The sequence below is a fragment of the Hyperoodon ampullatus genome (assembly GCF_949752795.1).
Source record: "Hyperoodon ampullatus genome assembly, chromosome: 4".
In the NCBI taxonomy this organism is placed as follows: Eukaryota; Metazoa; Chordata; class Mammalia; order Artiodactyla; family Ziphiidae; genus Hyperoodon; species Hyperoodon ampullatus.
This window is the reverse complement of record NC_136917.1, coordinates 38266697-38287537: the sequence shown is the minus strand read 5'-3', so window position 1 is coordinate 38287537 and position 20841 is coordinate 38266697. Positions and strand designations below refer to the sequence as shown.

At 57.0% G+C, this 20841-nt stretch overlaps 1 protein-coding gene across 2 annotated transcripts; it reads right to left on the bottom strand.

Annotated features, from left to right (window-relative positions):
• Positions 1–29: 29 nt before the first annotated feature.
• Positions 30–20513, bottom strand: CHERP (calcium homeostasis endoplasmic reticulum protein; the record flags this gene model as incomplete). 2 transcript variants are annotated; one of them, XM_079703622.1, is made up of 17 exons in its annotated part: positions 20405–20513; positions 19922–20095; positions 15534–15718; positions 14280–14417; positions 13868–14019; positions 12192–12336; positions 11992–12081; positions 10461–10710; positions 7566–7741; positions 5319–5754; positions 3757–3995; positions 2612–2745; positions 1832–1918; positions 1286–1429; positions 1083–1199; positions 501–595; positions 30–223 (listed from the first exon to the last, which is right to left on the bottom strand). In XM_079703622.1, the coding sequence occupies exons 1-17, from the start codon at positions 20427–20429 to the stop codon at positions 30–32; spliced, it is 2781 nt and encodes a 926-aa protein (XP_079559748.1). In that variant the 5' UTR covers positions 20430–20513. The 2 variants fall into 2 exon arrangements, with proteins under 2 accessions (XP_079559748.1, XP_079559749.1); XM_079703623.1 differs by having other exon boundaries at positions 12192–12303.
• Between the last annotated feature and the right edge of the window lie 328 nt (positions 20514–20841).

The window sequence follows — 20841 nt, the reverse complement described above, 5'->3', positions numbered from 1 at the left end:
ACTGGCATGGCTCCCTGCCCGCGCCGCGCCTACTTGCACTCGTCCCTGGCCTTCATGCGGGCGATGAAGGAATAGCTCTTGTTCCTGCGGTAGTTCTCGTAGGGGTCGTCCAGGGCCACGCCCACACCCTTGTACTGGTCCCACTTATCCCGGACGTCCCCCCCCTTGATGGGGTCCTGGATTCCTTGCTCTTTCACGCCGAGGCCGCCAGATCCACTCCAGCCTGAAGAAGAGAGGGATGAATGGTTACGACCCACAGAGGAAGCTGAAATTGTGGTGCATTTACCCTGACATGAAGTTAAATGGAAATGTGTTTGGAGAGTCAAACGACATGCAGACGTGCAGTTTATAAACGGGAAACTAAGGTAGTAAGAAAGGACGCTCAGTAAAAACCCTGCGGGCTCAGAAGTTCTGGTCATGAGTTGGAGCTTCCTCTGACTTCATCATCCCCCAACCCCGAATGCCCAGAGCGGATTGTTCCATCTTCCCAGGAACCTTACCCATTTTCACCAGCATCTGATGTCCTTTGTTCTCTTCCCCGAGCCTGGAGTCAGGTATAGGAGGTGCTGAATTAGAACCCAGACCAGCCGAGGAACTAAAATTAAGACAGGTTACGTCTTTTAAAAAAGAGCGGATACATTTATTGGAATGAAAACTTAGAATATTACAGCGTGTAGCTTATATGAAGGGTCACCAGCGTGAGATGGACACACACACACACATTTCGTGTCTCTAGCCTTCTTCTTTATCCTCTTCGCCGGCAGATAAAGGGGTTCCCTAGGACGGCGGCCCCTGCCTCACACTCAGTGGCACAGCCAGGCCACACTGGACCCGAAAAACGGTTAGAAAATACAGAGCGCAGCCACTGCCTCAGGCTTTACAACGTGACTGCAGAGGTAACAGCGAGGTGTGAGACGAGGTGCCACTGTCACTGTGCTAGTGCTCGGGGGCCCCAAGGTGCCGCCTTGGCGCGGGCCACCGCCAGCACGTCTTCTAACAACACGTTTCAACATTCACAGCAAAGCATCAGAGGGTTCCAGCGCTACCAGAGGTCATTCTGACAGTTAACACAGAAATCTTACGGCGGGGTGGGGCTCCTGGACCGCGACCGACGTCTCCTTCCCGGGGAATAGGACTTGGACCGAGAGCGAGAGCGGGTCCGGGAGCGGCTTTGTGAGGAGCGGGATCGGCTGCGGCTCCTGCGGGGCCAGGGGAGAGGGGGCGGGTCAGTGCAGCTGCTGAGGAGCCTCAGGCCTTGCATCCCGAGAGGCGGGGCCCTGCCTACCTGGATCTGGAGCGGGAGTAGGAGCGGGAGCAGGAACGAGACCTTGACCTTGAGTAGGAGCCGGAAGACTTGGAGGACCTCGAGTTGGAGCGGGAGGAAGAGCGCCCTCGGCTTTTGGATCTGCTCCGAGACCTCGAGGGTCCGCTGCGGGGACAGGCCTGGTGAGCCGGAGCCCCTCCATGGGCTGCGCCCAGCCCCCGCCAACCCCCAACTCTAAAAGACCCCCGATGTGCCCACTCCAGGTGCAGACATGCCCTTTCACATCAGGGCTGAATACAGACTATGGCAAGCTTCTCTCTCGTACTGGTGTTTTAACTTCGGCCTTGTGGGAAACAGCTCCTGGTGGCTCACAGCACCTTTATCGTAGGGTGCCAGACCCATGACCCAGGCAGAGGCCAGAACTGAGCCCCCTCTGCCTGCGCCGGGCATGACACCACAGCGCGCCTGTTGGCAAACGCAGGGCTTGCTCCCAGCTGACCTAGGATGAGATGCACTGCGGAGGCCTGACCTCCACACAGGCGGCGGGCTGGGTGTGGGCGCTCTTACCTGTTCCTCTTCTCCTGGCCTTTCCTCCGCCGGGCCCGCATTTTCGCTCGGAAGAACTCATAGAGGCCGTTCTGCTCCCAGCCTTCACTGTAAGACATGGGCATCCCCTGTATGAACGCAAGCCTCCCTCCCACAGGGAACTTGTGCAAAAGTCACCAGGAATAAGCCCTACCCGACAGGCCTTCCCTCTTTCACTCAGGATGCTGAGCAAGGCCCAGCACAGAAAGCACTCAGGTGGTCATTGCCACAGGGCTGCCCTTTCTCAGAGGCGAGACCAGGCCCAGAGGCCAGGCCGCCCGCTGGGAGGTGGAGAGGCTGGACTGTGCTCCCAGTGCTTCATGGCTCCCACGCCTTTCCACGCTGGGCTTTCTCCAAATAGTGGAAGAGGGTCTCAGGGTTATTGTAACTGGGGACGAGGAACTCTTGATTTGTAGGCAGATAGGCCCGTGGCCCCAAACAGGGCAGGAGACGATTTTAACTGAAGCGAGGAGGCCGCTGGAGGAGGGGATCCCGAGGTAAACTCTTGTTCTGATGTCTCTAACGTGGTAAAAGCCTTTAATCGAGGGCCACTCTATGCGTGGCACACATCACACAAGCTGGGGGAGAAATGGCATCTCCTAACCATATTTTCTCACTTGGGCTTCACACCGCCCTGGGCGAAAGGTGTGACTGTTCGGAGTCTTTCTTGTGAAGTAAACTGGGGAAGACAGGCCAGGAGAGGGGACAGGGGCCTCCCCTCCCATCACCAGCCCCAGCTCCTGGTCTCCCGCAGCCCCGTACCTGTTCCTGGGTCTGTCGTGTGAGGGAGGGCTGTAAAAGGCCTCCACGGCCGCCAGCAGCCTCTCACTGGGTGGCATGGGGGGTGGGAGGCGGATGTCTTTAGGATCCAAAGGCTTGTATTCGTGGTCTTCCAGCTGCAGCAGAGAACACAGCCGTCACTGCTCCCTGCTGGAGCCCATCCAGGGAACTGCGGGGGCTGGGGGAGCTGGAGAGCCGGGGGCAGGACACAGTTGCCCTGCGCATCAGAGTGCCTCATCTGACCCTTCCTGGGAAACCCCACCCTCCTGGAGGGTTTGGCCACACCGATACTTCAATTCCTAAATGGGGTGGTTGAGGGCTCCATGGAAGTCGACAGAAGCTACAGAATTCTCTCTCTACAAAAATGCAGAGAAGACGTGGCCTCCAAGCTCAGGTGAAGGAAAGACCCCTGTTAATTCACCGACACGCCGTGGATCCCAGATGCCCTCCCCTGTCAACCACCGCCCTGTGCCCAGGCACCTACCCCAGGGGCCCCGCTATGTGCCCCTTTCTCTGCTCCAGCTCCTACCCCGAGGGCAGCCCCGCTGGCCCCTCTGCCTCTGTCTCCCCTTGCTGCCCCAGCGTGACCTGTCTCAACTTCCAGTATGCTAGTGTCTCAGAGGGGCCGGGGAGTGGCAGTGACCAGTACAGCCAGCATGACCCTCAGAGCGCCCTGAGCCCCAGCCCTGGCTCCCTTCTAACCCCCTCTCCTGCCTTGCTCACCTTGCTCGACTGGAGACCACCCCTTTTCTGAGAAATCCCTGTCATCAGCCCCTGGGCAAGGTGGCTTCCAAAGGCCAGGACCAAGAGGACCTGCACTTCACGCCCAGCCCAGCCCACTCTGAGCAGCTACCAAACTTGCAGCCCCAGGAGGGAGGCTCGGACGGAGCAGAGGGGGACACGGGCCTTGCTCGCAGCCACACGTGAGCACGCGAGGCAGTGTTGCTGGCTCAGGCACATCCTCTCTGACTACTGGTCAGGCTCGCTGGGGTGCGGGAAATGAGAGGGGCAGGGGCCATGGGAAGCAGTGTTTTGTAGCCAATCACGAAATGGGTTCCACCTGTGAACTTTCCACGTGGAGACTGAGCATTCAAGGCTAAGCTTGGCACTCAACTCGGCAACATTACCTTCACGAGGGGGGCCATCAGCCCGGCTGGGAGATCGAAGTAGGGCACGTTGGGGACCAGGCTGGGGTCGTCGTGGTTGATGTGGGGAGGGCCCTGTCGCCGCATATGAGGGGGCTGCCCGTTAAAGCCGTGGGGAGGAGGGCCGAAGTCAGGGTGCTGGGGCCCACCCCAAGGCGGGTGCTCGTTGATCCCAGGGTGAGGCATGCGGTGGCCGGGATGGTGGTGAGGGGGTCCCATCTCTGCAAAACAGAAACTTGACTCAGGCCTGCCGCAAAGTCGAGAGCTGGGCAACGCCACAGCCCGGTCGAGATCTCCAGGGTAATAAGCGCCAGTGGAAAGGGGCTCAGAGTGGGGCAAGGACGCCCACACCCACTTCCTGGGCAGCTCTGCCCAGCACCAACCCTCCGGCTGCTTCATTCACTGCTTCGGGCCACACAGCAACGGGGGAGGAGCCGGGGCTCAGAGTGGCCTGTCCTGCACCCACAGCAGCACCTGACAGACCTCATGGGTGAAAGAAGGAACCACAAGGGAAATCACATAACCTTCAAGCAGCCATGTTATGAGCCAAACCGTGTCCCCTGCAAATTCACCCCCAGTACCTCAGAATGTGACTGCATTTGGGAATGGAGCCTGTAATGAGATGACTACTTTAGATGAGGTCCTATGAGTGGGCCCTGATCCAATACTGACTGATGTCTTTCTAAGAAAAGGAGATTAAGAGACAGACACACACAGAGAAGACCATGGGAAGACACAGGGAGAGGACAGCCATCTACAAGCCACGGGGAGAGCCCTCAGTAGAAACCAACCCCGCTGACACCTTGATCTCGGACCTCCAGCCTCCAGAACTAACTGCCAGAGAAGAATGGCCTGTTGTTGGAGGCACCCAGTCCATGGTACTTTGTTACAGCAGCCCCAAGACACTCACACAAGCAAGAAACCTGCTACTGGTCTCCAAGCTCAATTTACAGTCAAGAATGGATTTGAGGATAAAGATTGAAGAGTAGGAGAGTTGAAATGAAATTTTTTAGAAAACACAAGATCGAGAAAACTAAAGATTCTTCAAAAAGAAAACAACACCTGAGGAAAACAGCAAGACAAGGAGCAGGGAATGGCACAAGGACTGCCAGGCCTGGACTCAGTGGCTCGCTCACTGCCTGTCTGCCCGCCGTGGGGACTAGGGAGTTTCTTTTCCTTTCAGAACCCCATCGTCCTTCCTCTTTTGTGAGATACAGGGCCTCACAACTCAACAGCTGGCCTGGTGTCTGGCGGTGCCCACGCTAGGGTCACCGGTCTGTCCTCCTCTCCCCACCTTCCTGAGGGACCGAGCTGGGCTCCTCTGTCACCCTATGACCCTCCTCTTGTCACCCTGGCTTAGGGCACACCAGGCCACACAGCAGGACCGCCAGCAGTGCCACCAGCCCGCTCAGAAGGCCGGTCCGTCAGGCACCTCTTCCAGGCCCTGCCGGCGAGTAAGCTGACCTTCTCAGGGATCACAGGGCAGGAGAGGGACGTGATCCCTGGCCCGAGGACGGTGCCCCCGAGGGCGACCTTGCACTCACCGGCTTGGAAGTCCCCCTGAGGGTAGTCAAAGCGGTGAGGGTAGGGCGGCCGCTCGAAGGGGTGCCGAGGGGGGAAGTCATCCTGCATGAAGCGGGGCGGGAAGCGGTTGAAGTTGTGTGGGTGTGGCGGCTGGCTGAACTGCGGGTGCTGCTGGTGGGGCGGGAAGGGCCCGCGGAAGTGTGGCGGCCGCTGCATGCGGAAGGGCGGCTCGCGCTGGCCCCCGCCCCAGGGTGGCTGCTCGTGCTGGCTGTTCCAGGGGCCCTCGAACTGGTTGTTCCAGTTGGGGTCGGGCTGACTGTTCCAGGGGGCGTCGCGCTGGCCATTCCAGCCGGGGTCCCCACGCTGCTCACCCCACATTCCCTCGTGGCTGTTGTTCCAGGGTGGGCAGTGGGGCGGCCCGCCCTGGTGGTGTGGGTAGGGGGGCTGCTCGGGAGGCTGCAAGGCAAAGAGCAGAAGTGAGACCCGGCCTGCACTGGGCACACGGGGCACCCAGCAGGCACCTGCCGACCTCAGTCTCCGGCGGCGGAGGCGGCCCGGCCCCGAGCCCAGCACCCCCTGGAGCTGCAGCCTACAGCCTGGCTGGACGCTGCCACCTTCACTCTGACGTGTGCAGAGGATGCTGTGGTGCCCACCCGTCCCCCAGGCCCAGACTCTCAAGTGCTGCACCTGCATCTGGGCTGGGGAGCACCCCCTGACCCCATGCCTGACAGAAGCTGGGGGATGAACACCAGCCCACGAGCCCCTCAGTGGGACAGTGCAGGGGTGTGGCCCCACCACTCCCAGGGTACAGAGGCTGAGCCGCAGGGCCCATGGCAGAGCCCGCCCTGATGACACCCCGTCCCTGCCTGTTCTCCCTTCCCTGTCACTTCTCTCCCCTACGCTGCCTCCTGGGGTCACCTGCCCTCTTACATCCTTATCTCAGAGTCTGCTGTGTTACCAGGAAATGGCTTTCTGTAAGTTGAAGACCATAAGCTCTGGAGCTTGCCCAGCTGCTGCTTTGAAGACTTAAAGAGCCAGGACTGCAACCCAAACTCAGGGCCAGGGTGGCCTGTGCCTGGGTGAGGCTGCCCAGAGGGCCACCTCTAGGGTCAGGGCTGGGTGGCTCCGCTGACCACAAGCACAGGGAGGCCGGCCCCGGCCGCCACACCCTCAGGTTTTCAGGAGAAGCCAAGAAGCCAGATTTTCAATATGGCAACTATTTCAATATGTAAACACCACGTGGGCAGGCCAGGCTGTGGTTTCCTATTGTGGACTGTGGGTGCACTGCTGGCCTTCAGTGAGGGAGCCCCACTGTTGTGAGCCTAACCTGCAGGTCCCCAAAAAGACTGAGCCGGGAGACACTAGGGGCATCTGTTTCCACACCAACAAAAGGGAGGAAGTGCCCCCGCATCAGAGGGCACCCAACACTGCAGGGCTCACAGCAGGCACCCAGAGGCGGGAGCAGTCTTTGTGGGGATGCCCCGTCTTTTGTGATGTTAAATCTCTTGTCCCGAAGCTGAGGGTGGGCTGGGGGTACTCACAGCCATGACCCTGCACTTGTCAGCCCAGAACTGTCTCCCTTATGCCCCCTCCACACAGGGTCAACCAGGGAGGGCCACGTCCACCATGCCTGGTCCAGAGGCAAGTGGACACCCAGAGCTAGACCGGATTGCTCTAACCAGGTCCAGTGGCCAGAGAGCAAGCTGCGGGGTGTTTCCCAGTCGTGTTATGCTGGATGAGAATGACCCCTGCCCTGGCCTAGAAGTTTCTGACTCCAACGAACCTGGAGGGAGGGAAGAATGGACCAGCATCCCAGTCCCACAAAATGCTGCTAGCCTGGTATTTCTGAGCTTTCCTTTCCTTTCCTTATGAAAGCACCATGTTCTTTCTAGGGTGATGAGATGTTGACACTGCTGGTCAAACGAGTTAAAAAGGGAAGGAAACAAATTGCCTTGCTGTACTTCATGGTGTGTAACTTTTCAGCATTCACAGGAAGATGGGGACCTGTGTTACAGAGAAGCCCAGGTAATCAAAGCTCCCGGGAAGGATGTAAAGGCCCACCTTTCTTCCCAGCTCAGTCCCCATACTTCGGGAAGACTATCACCTTCTTGACACCCCCCCAAACCCCAGGCCCTGCTGCAGAACCTCGTTGCCCAGGGAGCCGCCAAAAGCCCATCAACCCGCATAGCGGTCATCACCCACCCACCTGCCGTCCAGCTGAACCCAAGTGTGCCCCACATGCCCCTGCAACAAGTTCTAAGAGATACCTGCTGTTGGCCCCAAGGAGCAACGGGGTGAGGCTGGTCAAACCACGGGGGCTTGTTAGGTGGGATCTGGTCATGGGGCCCAGGGCCCCGGGGGCCGGTGGCAGCAGGGTCCTGGACCCCTCCTGAGGCGTCGTACTCGGAAGAGCCGGGTATCTGGATGGGAGGCTTGTTGTCATCTAGAACCAGGCAAAAAAGCACTCAGAGAAGGTGGCAGCAGGAGGCCCCAACCGAAATGATCTTGAGCAAGCACCCAGGGCCAACCCAGGCTGGGCTTACTGCCCAATAAACCCTTGCTTCTTGATCCCACTGAAAACTGCCATTGCCTCCAGGAAGGCAACACGAAGAGAGGCCTGATCTTGGCCAGGATATGCCCCTCTCTCCTTTGAACGCTTTATAATAAGTATCCTACTTATTGATCGATAAGCCATATTGATTTTACTTTGCCCAAGAATTTTTATCAATTAAAATTTTTGTTTAATTTTTGGTTGCGTTGGGTCTTTGTTGCTGCGCGCAGGCTTTCTCTAGTTGCAGCGAGCGGGGGCTACTCTTCGTTGCGGTGCGCAGGCTTCTCATTGCGGTGGCTTCTCGTCATGGAGCACAGGCTCTAGGCGCACGGGCTTCAGCAGTTGTGGCACACGGGTTCAGCAGTTGTGGCACACGGGTTCAGCAGTTGTGGCTTGCAGGCTCTAGAGCACAGGCTCAGCAGTTGTGGTGCACGGGCTTAGTTGCTACACGGCATGTGGGATCTTCCCAGACCAGGGCTCGAACCTGTGTGCCCTGCATTGGCAGGTGGATTCTTAACCACTGCGCCACCAGGGAAGCCCCCATCATCACTTTATTAAGTACCCTTTTTGCATCTAGTTGAAAGATTTCTTCCCATCTGATCTGTTAGATTTTCTGGTATTAAACCATCCTTATATATTCCTGAGACATATCCTATTTGGTCATGACATATCTTTTAAATACTTTGCTAGATTTCACCTGCTAAGACTTCATTGGGTTGGCCAAAAAATGCCTTCAGTTTTTAAGTAAAAATAAAAGACACGTTTTTCATTTTCACCAAGAACTTTATTTTTTTTTAATTAATTAATTTATTTATTTTCGGTGGTGTTGGGTCTTCGTTTCTGTGCGAGGGCTTTCTCTAGTTGCGGCGAGCGGGGGCCACTCTTCATCGCGGTGTGCAGGCCTCTCACTGTCGCGGATCACAGGCTCCAGACGCGCAGGCTCAGTAGTTGTGGCTCGCGGGCCCAGCTGCTCCGCGGCATGTGGGATCCTCCCAGACCAGGGCTCGAACCCGTGTCCCCTACATTGGCAGGCAGACTCTCAACCACTGTGCCACCAGGGAAGCCCCAAGAACTTTACTGAACAATGTATTCACCCTTTTGTTCTACTACCTCCTGCCATTCTTCAGGCAACTTCATAATTCCATCTTCCCAAAACTTTTTATCTTTTTGAGCAAAGGACTGTTCCAGGTGCCTTTTACAGTGTTCCAGGGAATTGAAAATTTTTCCATTAAGAGAATTTTGTAAAGACCGAAATAAATGGAAATCCAAAGGTGCAACGTCTGGTGAATACGGCAGATGAATCAGAACTTCCCAGCCAACCTGCAACAGTTTTTGCCTGGTCATCAAAGAAGCATGCAGTCTTGCGTTATCCTGATGGAAGATCATGCATTTTCTGTTGACTAACTCTGGACGCTTTTGTCAAGTGCTGCTTTCATTTGGTCTAATTGGGAGCAGTACTTGTTGGAATTAATCGTTTGGTTTTCCGAAGAAGCTCATAACAGAGGACTCCCTTCCAATCCCACCATATACACAACGTCACCTTCTTTGAATGAAAGCCAGCCTTTGGTGTGGTTGGTGGTGGTTCATTTCACTTGCCCCACGATCTCTTCCTTTCCACACTATTGTACAGTATCTACTTTTCATCGCCCATCACAATTTGTTTTAAAAACGGAACGTTTTCATTATGTTTAAGTAGAGAATCGCATGCGGAAATACGGTCAAGAAAGTTTTTTCACTTATGTGGAACCCAAACATCAAAGCGATTAACATAACCAAGCTCGTGCAAATGATTTTCAACGCTTGATTTGGATATTCTGAGTATGCTGGCTATCTCCCGTGTGGTGTAACGTTGATTGTTCTCAATTAATGTCTTAATCTGATCTTTATCAACTTTAACTGGTCTACCCAATGGTGGAGCACCGTCCAGCGAGATTATCTCCAGCATGAAATTTCGCAAACCACCTTTGACAGGTTTTGATCAGTCACAGCACCTTCTCTATACACTGCACAAATCTTTTTTTGCACTTCGGTTGTGTTTTTACCTTTCTTGAAATGATAAACTGTAGTATGTTGAAAATGTTGCTTTTTTTTTCTGTCTTCAGTATTAAACTGGCTACACAAAAATTCACCAATTTTGATGTCTTTTTTTAAATGCACGTTGATATGACAGCTGTCACATACAATCTAACAAAATTGTTTTGAATGAAGTTAAAGACAACTAAGTGCTATTAGAGCCATCTTATGGAGAAAACCGAACGAACCTTTTGGCCAACCCAATATTTACTATCTCTTCATCTTTGTTCAGAAGTGACACTGCGTTACATTTTTCTTTCTTTCCCTGTCCATGTCCATCTGATATTAGTTATCCTAGCCTCGAAAAATGACTTGGAGAGCTTTCCTCTCCATTCTCTGGGATGGTTTGTACAGAACTGTCTCAGTTGTAAGGGCGTGGTTACACTTACCTGTGAAATTACCTGCCTGGTGCTTGTAAATAGATTAGAATCTGCTCCTCAGATTGGGCCTGAGACTACAGAACCAGACCCCTTCCCGGGGGAGGAGACTGCTTTCTGAAGGCTGCCTCCTGGGGGCAGGTGCTGAGGGAGCCACGTACCAGGCTGGGTGGTTGGCGGGATGGCCGGGGCAGGCGTGGGGGCGGGGGGCGGCGCAGGCGGCGGCGGCGTGGCCTTGACTTCAGCTTCCATTTGTGGCATCTGGATCTGCGGCTGCGGCTGCTGCTGCTGCTGCTGCTGGGCCAGGCTGTTGACAAACTCCTCGTGCTGTGTCTTGAGGGTCTGGATCTGCTGCTGGAAGGCCAGCTGCACCGGCTGGACCACCGAGGAGTACTCATTGATGAGGGTTGCCTGGTGGAGAGCAGGGCAGCCGGCACTCAGGACGTGAGACTCAAGGTCCGAGACCCTCTGGAGCAGCACGGGGACAAATGCCTGGGGAGCACCCAGAAGGTTGGGGTGATGCTGCGGGCAGCAAGGCCCAGGGACCCAGGGCAAGCAGGCGATTGTCACGTAAAACAATCAACTTGAGCTTGACAACCACAGAGCATCTCAATCTAGCCAGACTTGGTGACGTTTGGTGCTGGGCAGTTTAGAATTCCCTAACAATGGAAATAAGCAAGGACAGCCGTGCCCTGGAGTGCCACACAGACATTAAAATCCCACCACTGACAAACGTCCTAGGACATGCTCACAGGCGGTACTTCTTACTCACTGTATGGCTTTGAGCAAGTCACAACCTCCCCGGAGCCTCAACTTCCTCACCTGTAAAATTGGACAATAACGGGACCTACCTCTGAGGACTCGGGGAAAATGCAGTGAAAGGAACTAGGGTGACTCAGTAACCATGAGCTGCTACCGCCAACTCAATAGGAGAAAAGCAGTGAATATCACTGTGGTATGGTGGTATGAGCCCATTTTTATTTATCAATTAAAAAAAGGGAGTAAAACTTAGAGAAAAAGTCTGAAATGTACTTTCCTCATTTGTCTTTCTGAGCATGAAAGCTTCTCCCCTGAAGGGAGGGTGGCAGTCAAGAGCATCACAGAGGAAACGGTCAACATATAGCTTCTCACATTCAACCAGACCTGTGCAGGAAGATGACATCTTCCGGCCTGGGAAAAGGGGGTGTGAACTGTGCCTTTCACCCAAGCAGCTGTAGATGGGGTAGCAATGCCGGCACCACAGGAGAGGTGACCAAGGAGATCCGGCCCTCCTCTCCCTGCTCTGCGACCCTGACCTCTGAGCAGATTCCCCCTCAGAGAGAAGCAGATGTGCACACGGGACACCGTGCACAACACGATGACTGTGGCAGCCTAGACTATGCCAGGGTTTCCTCATGCTCCCATCACACCTGGAGGACCAGAGCAAACGGGCCAAAGGCAGAGCAGAGCCTAAAGCAGGTAACCTGGTCACAAGTGCACCAGGAAAAGTCTGGCGGGCCCGCCTGGGAAGGCTCACTGGCTGCTGTGGACGGGGTGGGGGCCCCCGAAACTGCTCCTCAGACTCTGCCTCCCACCACTCACCACCATCCCAGGGGCACGCCGGGGAGTCCAGTTGGGAAAATGCCACCAGGACTCTGAGGTCACCACCCTACTGGTGGTGCCCAGCCCCCAACTTCAGGGAGCAGCACACACCTGGTACTGGCCGAGCCCCAGGGCCGGGCTCTGTAACTGCTGGATGATGGAGTCGTCAAAGTAGCCGTTCTTCTCCCAGAGCTGCAGGAGCTGGACGTTGGGGAGGAGGGAAAGACCGTGTCAGGGGGAAAATGAGCGCTACCCCCGCAGCCCCTGCTCATCTCCCCCCCGCCCCCCACCCCACTGGCTGCCCCTCATACCCGGGCAATTTTCTGCTGCTTGTCCTCCTCCACGGCCAAGAAGCTGGTACAGTAGATGGGCACCACGACCTTCTGCAGGGCGGCCAGCAGCTCCCGGGCCTGCTTGCGCTGGCTGTGAGGGAGAGACCTTCCGCGCGTCAGGGCCCTGGGGCGGGACCCGGCCACGCGCCCGTTACCATCGCGGCTCCAGCCACAGCACCCTCTGCCTTCTTGGGACACGGGCCCCCAACCCGGCTGGGACAAGGGCTGGGCTCCCCACAAGATGGATGGACGGCAGTGGGAGGAGGGAAAGAACACAGCCTGGGGATTTTCAGAGCAAGCCCTCTCACCCTGGTCCCCTTATCAGTAAGATAACCCTTCTCTCCCAGGGTGGCATGAGGATGGACAGACGTAGGCCTGTGAGAGCCCCAGCTGCCCACAAAGGCTGAGCTGGGGTTGCTGTGGGTACAGGGCCTTGTCCACGCAGCCTCGCTCAGCACTGTCACCCCCTAGGCACGAGGAAACCTGGGCTGGGACCCCACCTTCCACGAGGCAGAGGGAGTGTGCGGGCTGCCAGATGCCTAGGAGCCTGAGGCCTGACAGGGTGAGGCGGCCTTTTAGGGGGCACGCCGCATAAATGAGCGTGGAGGGCCCGCAGCTGTGCAATGAGGTGGCAGAGCCCGGGGAAGAAGGTGGGCAGCTAGAACCCCTCTCAGAGGCGAGCTCACCAGAGGGAGCTCAGAGAGAGCAGCAAGTGCCCGGGGCCGGGAAGCCAGGTTGGGGGAGGGAGGGCAGCCCAGGCAGGAGAACAGGGCGAGCTGCACTGGGCTTCCAGACAGTGAGGCTCAGGAAGCGGGTGGCTGGAGAAGTGCCAAAAACAGGGCTGTCTCTGCAGATCTGCCCTGAGTCAGCGGAGCGGCTGGTGGAGCAGGAGGCAGACAAGGTTCCGAACAGCTACTTATTTCCCAATGGCAGAGAAACAGGGGAAGGTGATGTAGGGAGCGCGGAGTGACACCGGAACCGCCCACATGGCACAAGAAGCGGGGAGGGGCACGGCCCGGCTGCACGTGGGCAGAAGGGGAAAGACCTGGGTCTGAGTCTGCTGCCCTCACAGGAGCTGTCCCCCAGCCAGCCAAGTTCAAAGACAAATGTGGCAGCCAGTCTTCACAGCTACAGGCTAGTCTTACTAGCACCGTGAGCTTCCCCGTCTCTGGCCTAGGCATCTGGTTTCTCGACTGAACCTCTGTCAAAAGGCACCAAAGAGGCCGTGTGGAAGTAAACACCAGCCTGGCCTTAGGAGGGCTGGGGGGGTGGGGGGGCAGAGGGTTAGCCAAGGGGACCCTATGGGAAGATTCCTGAAGCAGGGCAGAGTCAGGTGACTGGGGTGTGCGTAGGTCAGTGAAAGGGAGCTGGCAGCTGACAGAGACACTGAAAAACACCCAGGAACTGCCCTGAGAGCAAGGAGTGAGGGGACAGCGGCTCCAGGCGGGGTGAGGGATCTGGGGTAGGGGCTGAGGTGGTGGGGGGTGCGGGTGGCTGTCCTCCCGATGGAGGCCTTGTGGCTCAGACCAACCCTCCCCCTGGGTCTTCGGAAGAGTGGTTCCCAGTCCCGGGACAGGCCAGGCTCCGGAGCGCAGAGCATCGGCCGGGAGAGGGAGGAGGAGCAGGAGGGAAGGCGGAGCTGGCAGGGCCCTCACCAGTGGTGCAGGACATCATTGATCAGGTAGATGAGGTGCAGCCGCAGCTCAAAGTGCGCCCCGTCGGCCGTGATGCGGTTCCGGAGGTGGCCCGCCATCAGCTCGCAGTGCGGTGGGGACTTGGCATTGCTGAACATCCAGTTCTTCCCAGCCTGCAACAGCCAGGGTGGTGGGTGAGTGGGGCTGGCCTTCCCCAGGCCAAAGTGTGTACAGACACCCGGGAATGTCGGACGGCCTCTGCCTGCCTTCCACGTTTCTTGGTGGGGGAGCCCACGGAAGTGCTCATGCGGGAAAGGGATGCGGAGACGGGGTGCCCCTAGAGCAGCCCTGGCCCAGACTGGCTGCAGGAGCTCCCACCTAGTCAGGAGCACCAGGTTCTGGGAGCACGCCCCCAGCCCCACCCCGCCCTCACCGAGATGGCATCTTTGGTGCAGGTGTCGATGATGGGCTGCAACAGGTTGTCAAACTCGTTCATGTCCAGCTGGGTCTCCTCCAGGAGCTTCTGCATCTGCTGTTCCACCGCGTGGGCCACGGCTGCTGTCACCTGCTCCTAGAAGGCCAAGTGGGACCGAGACTGCATGAGGAGGGACCTTGGCCCAGGCCCAGCCAGGCTGGCCCATCAGTGCCCTGACCCCAACACTCACGCCCGAAGCCTGAGACACGCATCTGTAAGTCACGGCTGTAACAGGCAGAGCAGGCAGAGGATAAACCCAGACAAGATACAGGGGGAAACAATGTCTACCCGGAGATGACAGACAGAAAGATTAAGACCCAGAGGAACAAGGAACCTCTGCACATCAATTCACCAAAAAAAGAAAGAAAAATGAGTGGCAGGTGTGAACACGGTATGGAGAGGACAAACATAAACAGTCACCAGTCAAATAAAAGCAGAGCAACCTCACTAGCAACCAGGGAGTCCGAAATTAAAACATGACGCCAGACTTCTGCCCGTTAGGTTGGCAAACTGAGATATGGCTGAGACCCGGTGTTGCTGGGGCGACAGGCAGTCAGCCCAGGGCTGGCTGTAGCCAGACTGCCCAGTCTGTGACAAGCTCCGTATGGAAACTGAGAGTATGCATTCTGGAGTGTTTTGTTTTCAATAATACAACCGTAACTTACGTCTTGACTCCAATACTAAAACTGGGGCTGGTGTTTCAGATATCTTTTCATCCATCTTGTGTTTCTGGCAACTTATCCTATTGTATTTGGCCGAAGTACCAGACTGTGATGGACTGGGACAAAAGGGTCCTTCCCCTCAACAGCTTGGGGTGACCTAACTAGCAGGAGCTGGTGCCGGTTGCACCAGAGGCCACCTGGATTCTCTGTCACACAGTTTCCAATGTACAGTCTCACTTGTCGCATCCACTCCAGCACAACGGGTGTGTGGGTATCAAAGCTCGTGCAGTGACCTCACTGGGATGAGAAGCAACCTCCATGTCCAGCATAGGGGTCAAGCTAAACAGAACATGGGTGGTGGCAGCACTGGAGGGATGATGACTGTCAGGCACTGAGCCCCGGGCAACGGGACATCCCCATCCTCAGCACTGACACCGAATATTAACGTCAATGTACAGATACAAAAACTGAGGCACAGAGGGTGAGCTCTGGGTACCCACCTCAGGTCAAGAGGGGAGGGGGAGGGGGAGGGGGAGGAGCCGGCCCGTACCTGTCTGAGGGCCAGCAGGTGCTGCTCCTGCTGCTGCAGGTTCCACTGGCTCTGCTGGATGAGCTCGTCCATGGATGGGGTGCCCTGGGCCGGCGGGATGGGCGCAGCAGGGGCCAGCGGGGGCTGTGGCAGTGGTGGCAGGGCCGTGGCCGCTTCCAGCTCTGGGGCCTGCTGCTTGCAGATGACTGGCAGGAGAGGAGGAGAGGTGGCCCCTGTGAGGAGGTGGCTGGGGTCCAGGTATCCCCTTGGCCGCCTCTTGGGCAGCTCTGAGCCCCGGGGGCTCCCCTCCCTATACTCACCACCCAGAAGAGGACCCCTGTGATGTGCCGCAGCCATGCGTGCCCTGTATCGTGGGGCCTAGCCCCAGACCCCTTCTGCCTTCCTGCTCACCCTCTCCTCAGAGACCTTTGGGACTGTCATCTCACCACTCGCTAGCCAACACCGTCCAGCCTTGCCCACTGTCCGTCGGCCCAGAGGAAGCCTGAGCTTCACCCCCTCCACATTCTCCACACCTCGCCTGGGCCTGAAGAAACAGCCCCTCCCTGAGGGAGTCTCTCAACCCCCAGCAACCTCAGCAGCTATTTCTAACGTCTGCTGTCCCGCAGTCTACTCTTCCCTTTCAAGACAGCAAAGCCACCGGACCTCTGGATGGCGACCAGCAAACCCACGCGTCTGCAGCCCTACGGCAGCACCAACACATGCTGTGGCCTCCCTACACCCCACCCTTTGCCTTCCTTCCCCTGGCTCTATTCCTCTGCATTCAAGGGTCAATCCATATGGAGGCGATGTGGGATGCCCTATCCTGCTAGCAGGAGACTGCATTGGGCAGGTGCAGGCCCCAAACCTCGCCAGACGAGATGGGAGGGGAGGACTTGGGGGAAGGGTCCCTGGACAAGATGGCCTCCCCCTCTGCATTTGGGCCTCGGCTGGTCTGAGCGTGACCACGCTCTGCTGGAGCCCTTCTGAGTCCCACTCTAAGGGGGCCCAGCCTTTGGACAAAGCCATAGAAAGGACGGTGGGGTGCAGGGTGTCATCCAGGGCCCACCACTGCTTAGGTCTGAGGTAGGCCTTCACCAAAGGCACCTTATGGGACCACCCCCACCCCCTGACTTGCGCTCTGGATCCCACCCTCCCAGGGACGCTGCTTCAGGAAATGTGTCCTCTCGCTCTCCTTCCTTCATTTTCTCTCTTTACTGACTCTGCCCCAGCAACATCTAAACACACCCGAGTCTTCGATCTTCAAAAGCTCCCTCTTCATCCATGCCCCGCTCTCAACAATTTTACAGCCAAGATTCATCTTCAATTCTTCATCTCCCCTTTATCTCAACCCACGGAGGTCTGGCTCCGCCCACCCACCCCACCTCCAAAGCCACTGCGGTCATCCCCACTCAGCCTGATGGCCCCGTCTCAGCTCCTTGTCTCACGTGGTCTGTGTGGCCATCCCCTTGGCCCCTTCTTCCTCTATCCGACCCCCACATACCGAGATGCCTGGTCTGAGAATTAAGCCCCCTCCTCTGAGCAAGCCCCCACGGGAACATGACATCTTCCTGTGGCTGCAGTTACAAAGTGCACTCTACTACCCCTAAATCTATCATTGCCATCCTGGATTCCTCAAGCTTTGGGTCTAACTACAGACCAAATAGCCACTGCTTTCCACAGGCACCTCAAACAGGCATGGGTTTCCTCTCACCCTACGTTCCACCCCCTCCAAAGCTCCCCCTTCTGATCCGTGGCTGGCACAGCTACGCCCACATACCCGAGCCAGAAGTGAGAATGTTCATGCACCTTTCTCTCCCTTGCACTTCACACTAACAAGCTGCCCCACACAGTCAAGTCACCCTCCTAGATCACATGCCAATCTGTGTCCTGCCATCACCGTCATGACTCTGCTGTCACCTGCGTCAACCTGGGAACTGGTTTCCCTGCATCCAGTCCTGCCTCCCCTCCCCTTCTCTACTCTGTGGCTGTAGTGCCGCTGCTCAAAGTGTGGTCCAAGGGCCAGCCCCGGGTGACGCCAAGACTAGACAACCACAGAAATGGCGAGGGAGTGTCTTGGCACTTTTACAGCAATTTGATGTTTCATGATGCACGTTTCTTCCCCCATTTTTTTCTTTTCTTGGTCGTGCCACGTGACTTTCGGGATCTTAGCTCCCCGAGCAGGGATCGAACCTGGGCCCCGGCAGTGAAAGCGCCAAGTCCTAACCACTGGACCGCCAGGGAACTCCCATCATTGTTCTCATTTTTATTGTACTTTGACAAACTGTACTTTTTGCAACAGATCAGAAAAAAAACAAAAAACAGTCCTTCACCAGAGTCTGTGAGGCGCCAACCTCAAGCGGTCCCAGGGCTCAGTCTTCTCAAACCACCAGGGTGAAGGGCTGGCTACAGAGTGCCTAGCCCTGCTCCAGAACACAGTCCTGAAACCCTTCTAGAGCTTCCCCAAAGCTTCCAGAATTCCTAAGTCCTTGGTAAGCCAGCCCTCCCTGCTGTGCACCCTCACTTCTGGCCACTCCAAGAATCCCTCCTTCTCTGGGCTTCAGGCACCCTGAGCTTTTGCCCCGCTCCTCCCAGCCCCTCCTAAGGCTCGTGCCTCCATCCCAACACTCCTGGCTCCTCAGTTTCCGTGTGTCTAATTCTGACACAGACTTTAATGGCAAAGGAGATATTCTTACCTGCAGAAAGCATTTCCTGAGTCCCGATCTCCCCCTGCTAGAAACACCCCAACTTCCCCCCATATGGCACCAAGTCCCAAGCAGCCCCCGATTTCTGACTTTCAGGGTGGGAGTGGGCTCCCTCGCAGGGGAAGCAGCTCTCACCTCGTGGTCACTTGAACCCAAACACCATCCTCCCCTGCCCAGTTATGCCACCCGCATCAATATCCAACTGGCGCTTCAGTTCACAGATTCTACCCCTTAACCCCAAGCCCACTCCCTTTACTCAACTCACCGACTCAATTCAGACTTTACCACCAACTGCCATCCCAGCCTCCACTCACGCTCCTTCCAGCCTGTTCTCCACACAGGCCACACAAACCCGACCCACCTCTCCCTTGTTTCAACCTCCCTTGTGGCTTCCCACTGCCTACAGCAGAGGGTTTTTTTTTTTTTTGCGGTACGCGGGCCTCTCACTGTTGTGGCCTCTCCCGTTGCGGAGCACAGGCTCCGGACGCGCAGGCCCAGCGGCCACGGCCCACGGGCCCAGCCGCTCCGCGGCATGCGGGATCCTCCCGGACCGGGGCACAAACCCGCGTCCCCTGCATCGGCAGGCGGACTCTCAACCACTACGCCACCAGGGATGCCCACAGCAGAGGTTTTAAAGTTGACGTGCTGGGGCTAAGGAACGGTTGCTCCAGAAACACATAAATGGGTACATTTTGCCTACGATTTCTGGCAACAGATCTTCCCCACCCTCATCTCAAACCTTAAACAGGCACCAGAAGAACCCCTGGATTAAGGAAGAAAACCCAAACTTTCCCCTGGAAACTTTCCCACTCCAGATCAACCCCCTGCCCCGTCTACACACATCTACACTCCAGCCATGCTAGGCCTCTTAAGATTCCTCCCCCGGCTCTCAAAACACACTGTGCTTGTTCAAGCCACTGTGCCTTTGCTATATCTTACAAACTATAGATCACCTACTACCTGCTACCTATTAGGCACAACACTGACCCAAACAAGGTCTGGTTGGCCTCAGGGAGCTTGTAGTCCAGGGAGCATTCACCTTTCAATGTCCACCTACTTGGCAATCTGAAACACAACGTTATCTAGAAGCTAGGGATTTGCTACTGAACAATACAGATGTGAACTCAGAGACTATTTATCTGGTGACTATTTACCTGTTATTCAAAGACCAGCTAGGATAACTGACCTCATCTTAAATTCTCTTAATTTCAAGCCGGAACCTTGAAGCCCAAACCAGTGAACATAAAGAGCTGCAAAGAACTAAAGCCCACAGGACAATTCGTTTTGATCTGGACTGCAACCATCTGAAATGCACAAAAACCTTGCTGGACCCACAGAGAGCCCGCAAAGGGGGCTGGACGGTACCTGCCAGGAGGGTCCCACCCAGTCCGGCTTCTATCACTTCCTCCCTGGAAAACACTGAAGCAGTCACTCTACTCGCTGATCTCAGTCATCATGTTTGCAAAACAACAGAAATCCCTGATCCGGAGCCCAGAAGGAAAATCGATAACCTCGCTCTCCATGACACTCGGACCCTGCAGCCGCAGGGCTGTGGGAACAGCCGAAGGAATCGTGAAGGCCGAACTAACCCATTTTCACAGAGAAATAGCATGCGACCCAAAAGAAGGTGTTTTGTGGCAGAGCCCGAAATGGAACCAGAGAAAGGATTCGCTCGAGGGGGCGGCCTGAGAGCTGGAGAGGACTCACGCTGCTGCTGCTCTAGAGCCAACTTGCACTTGTAGTAACTGTAGAACTCGCCTCCGAACAGAAACGAGAATTTCGGGTTGTCCTTCTGCTTCTCCATCGTCATCTTTTCAAACTCGGGCCCGTTCCGGGCCACGAACTGGGCCAGCTTGTCGATGACATTTCGGAGTTCCTGGTCTGGAAGACGGAGAAAAGGCCACGCGGGGCGTCAGCGAGGACCGCCCAAATCCGGGGGCCCTGGCTTCCTAGCCCGCGTCCGCGGGGCCGGGGTCCCTAGGGGTGGGCCCAGGAGAAGCCGCCCTTGTACGGGTCCCGATAGGGGCCAGAAGCGCTCCAGGAATGCGGGGATCCGCGGGAGAGGCCGCAGGCGAACCCGGGAGGCCGAGCCCCGCCCCCTCCTAGGCCCGGGGACCCCGGAAGGCGGGGCGGGTCAACAGGGGATTCCGGGGAGAGAGAAACGGCCCCCGAGCCCGGGCTGGGCCTCACCATCGGGCGGCAGCGGCATCTCCATGGCTCCGGCCGCGGGGAACGTCCTCCAGCACCTCACGATCGCCCACCAGGGCCGTCTGCGGAAGCCGGCCGGAAGTGGCGCGAGGGAGCGTTTTACGGCTAGCCTCGCGGGCTGCTTCCGCCCGCCACTTACGGCCGTCGCCGGGAAACCCCGGAAGTGAAGGCACACGGCGGGCGGGAAGAAGCCGCGCGAGGCCGGGCGCGCAGGAGGGGCTAGCGAACTGCACGCGCAAGGGCTTTCCCGCGCATGTGCGGAGTGGGCTCTTGTCGCGCGACGCCCAGGAACTGCTGGAACTGAGCGGACGGCTGTTAGCTGCTGCCGGGGCGTTTTCTCAGCTCGGCGTTGCAACCCGAAGGCTTGGCCGGCCGCGTTCTCCGCGCGACTAGGGGTCTGGGGTGTTCCTGTCCTGGTC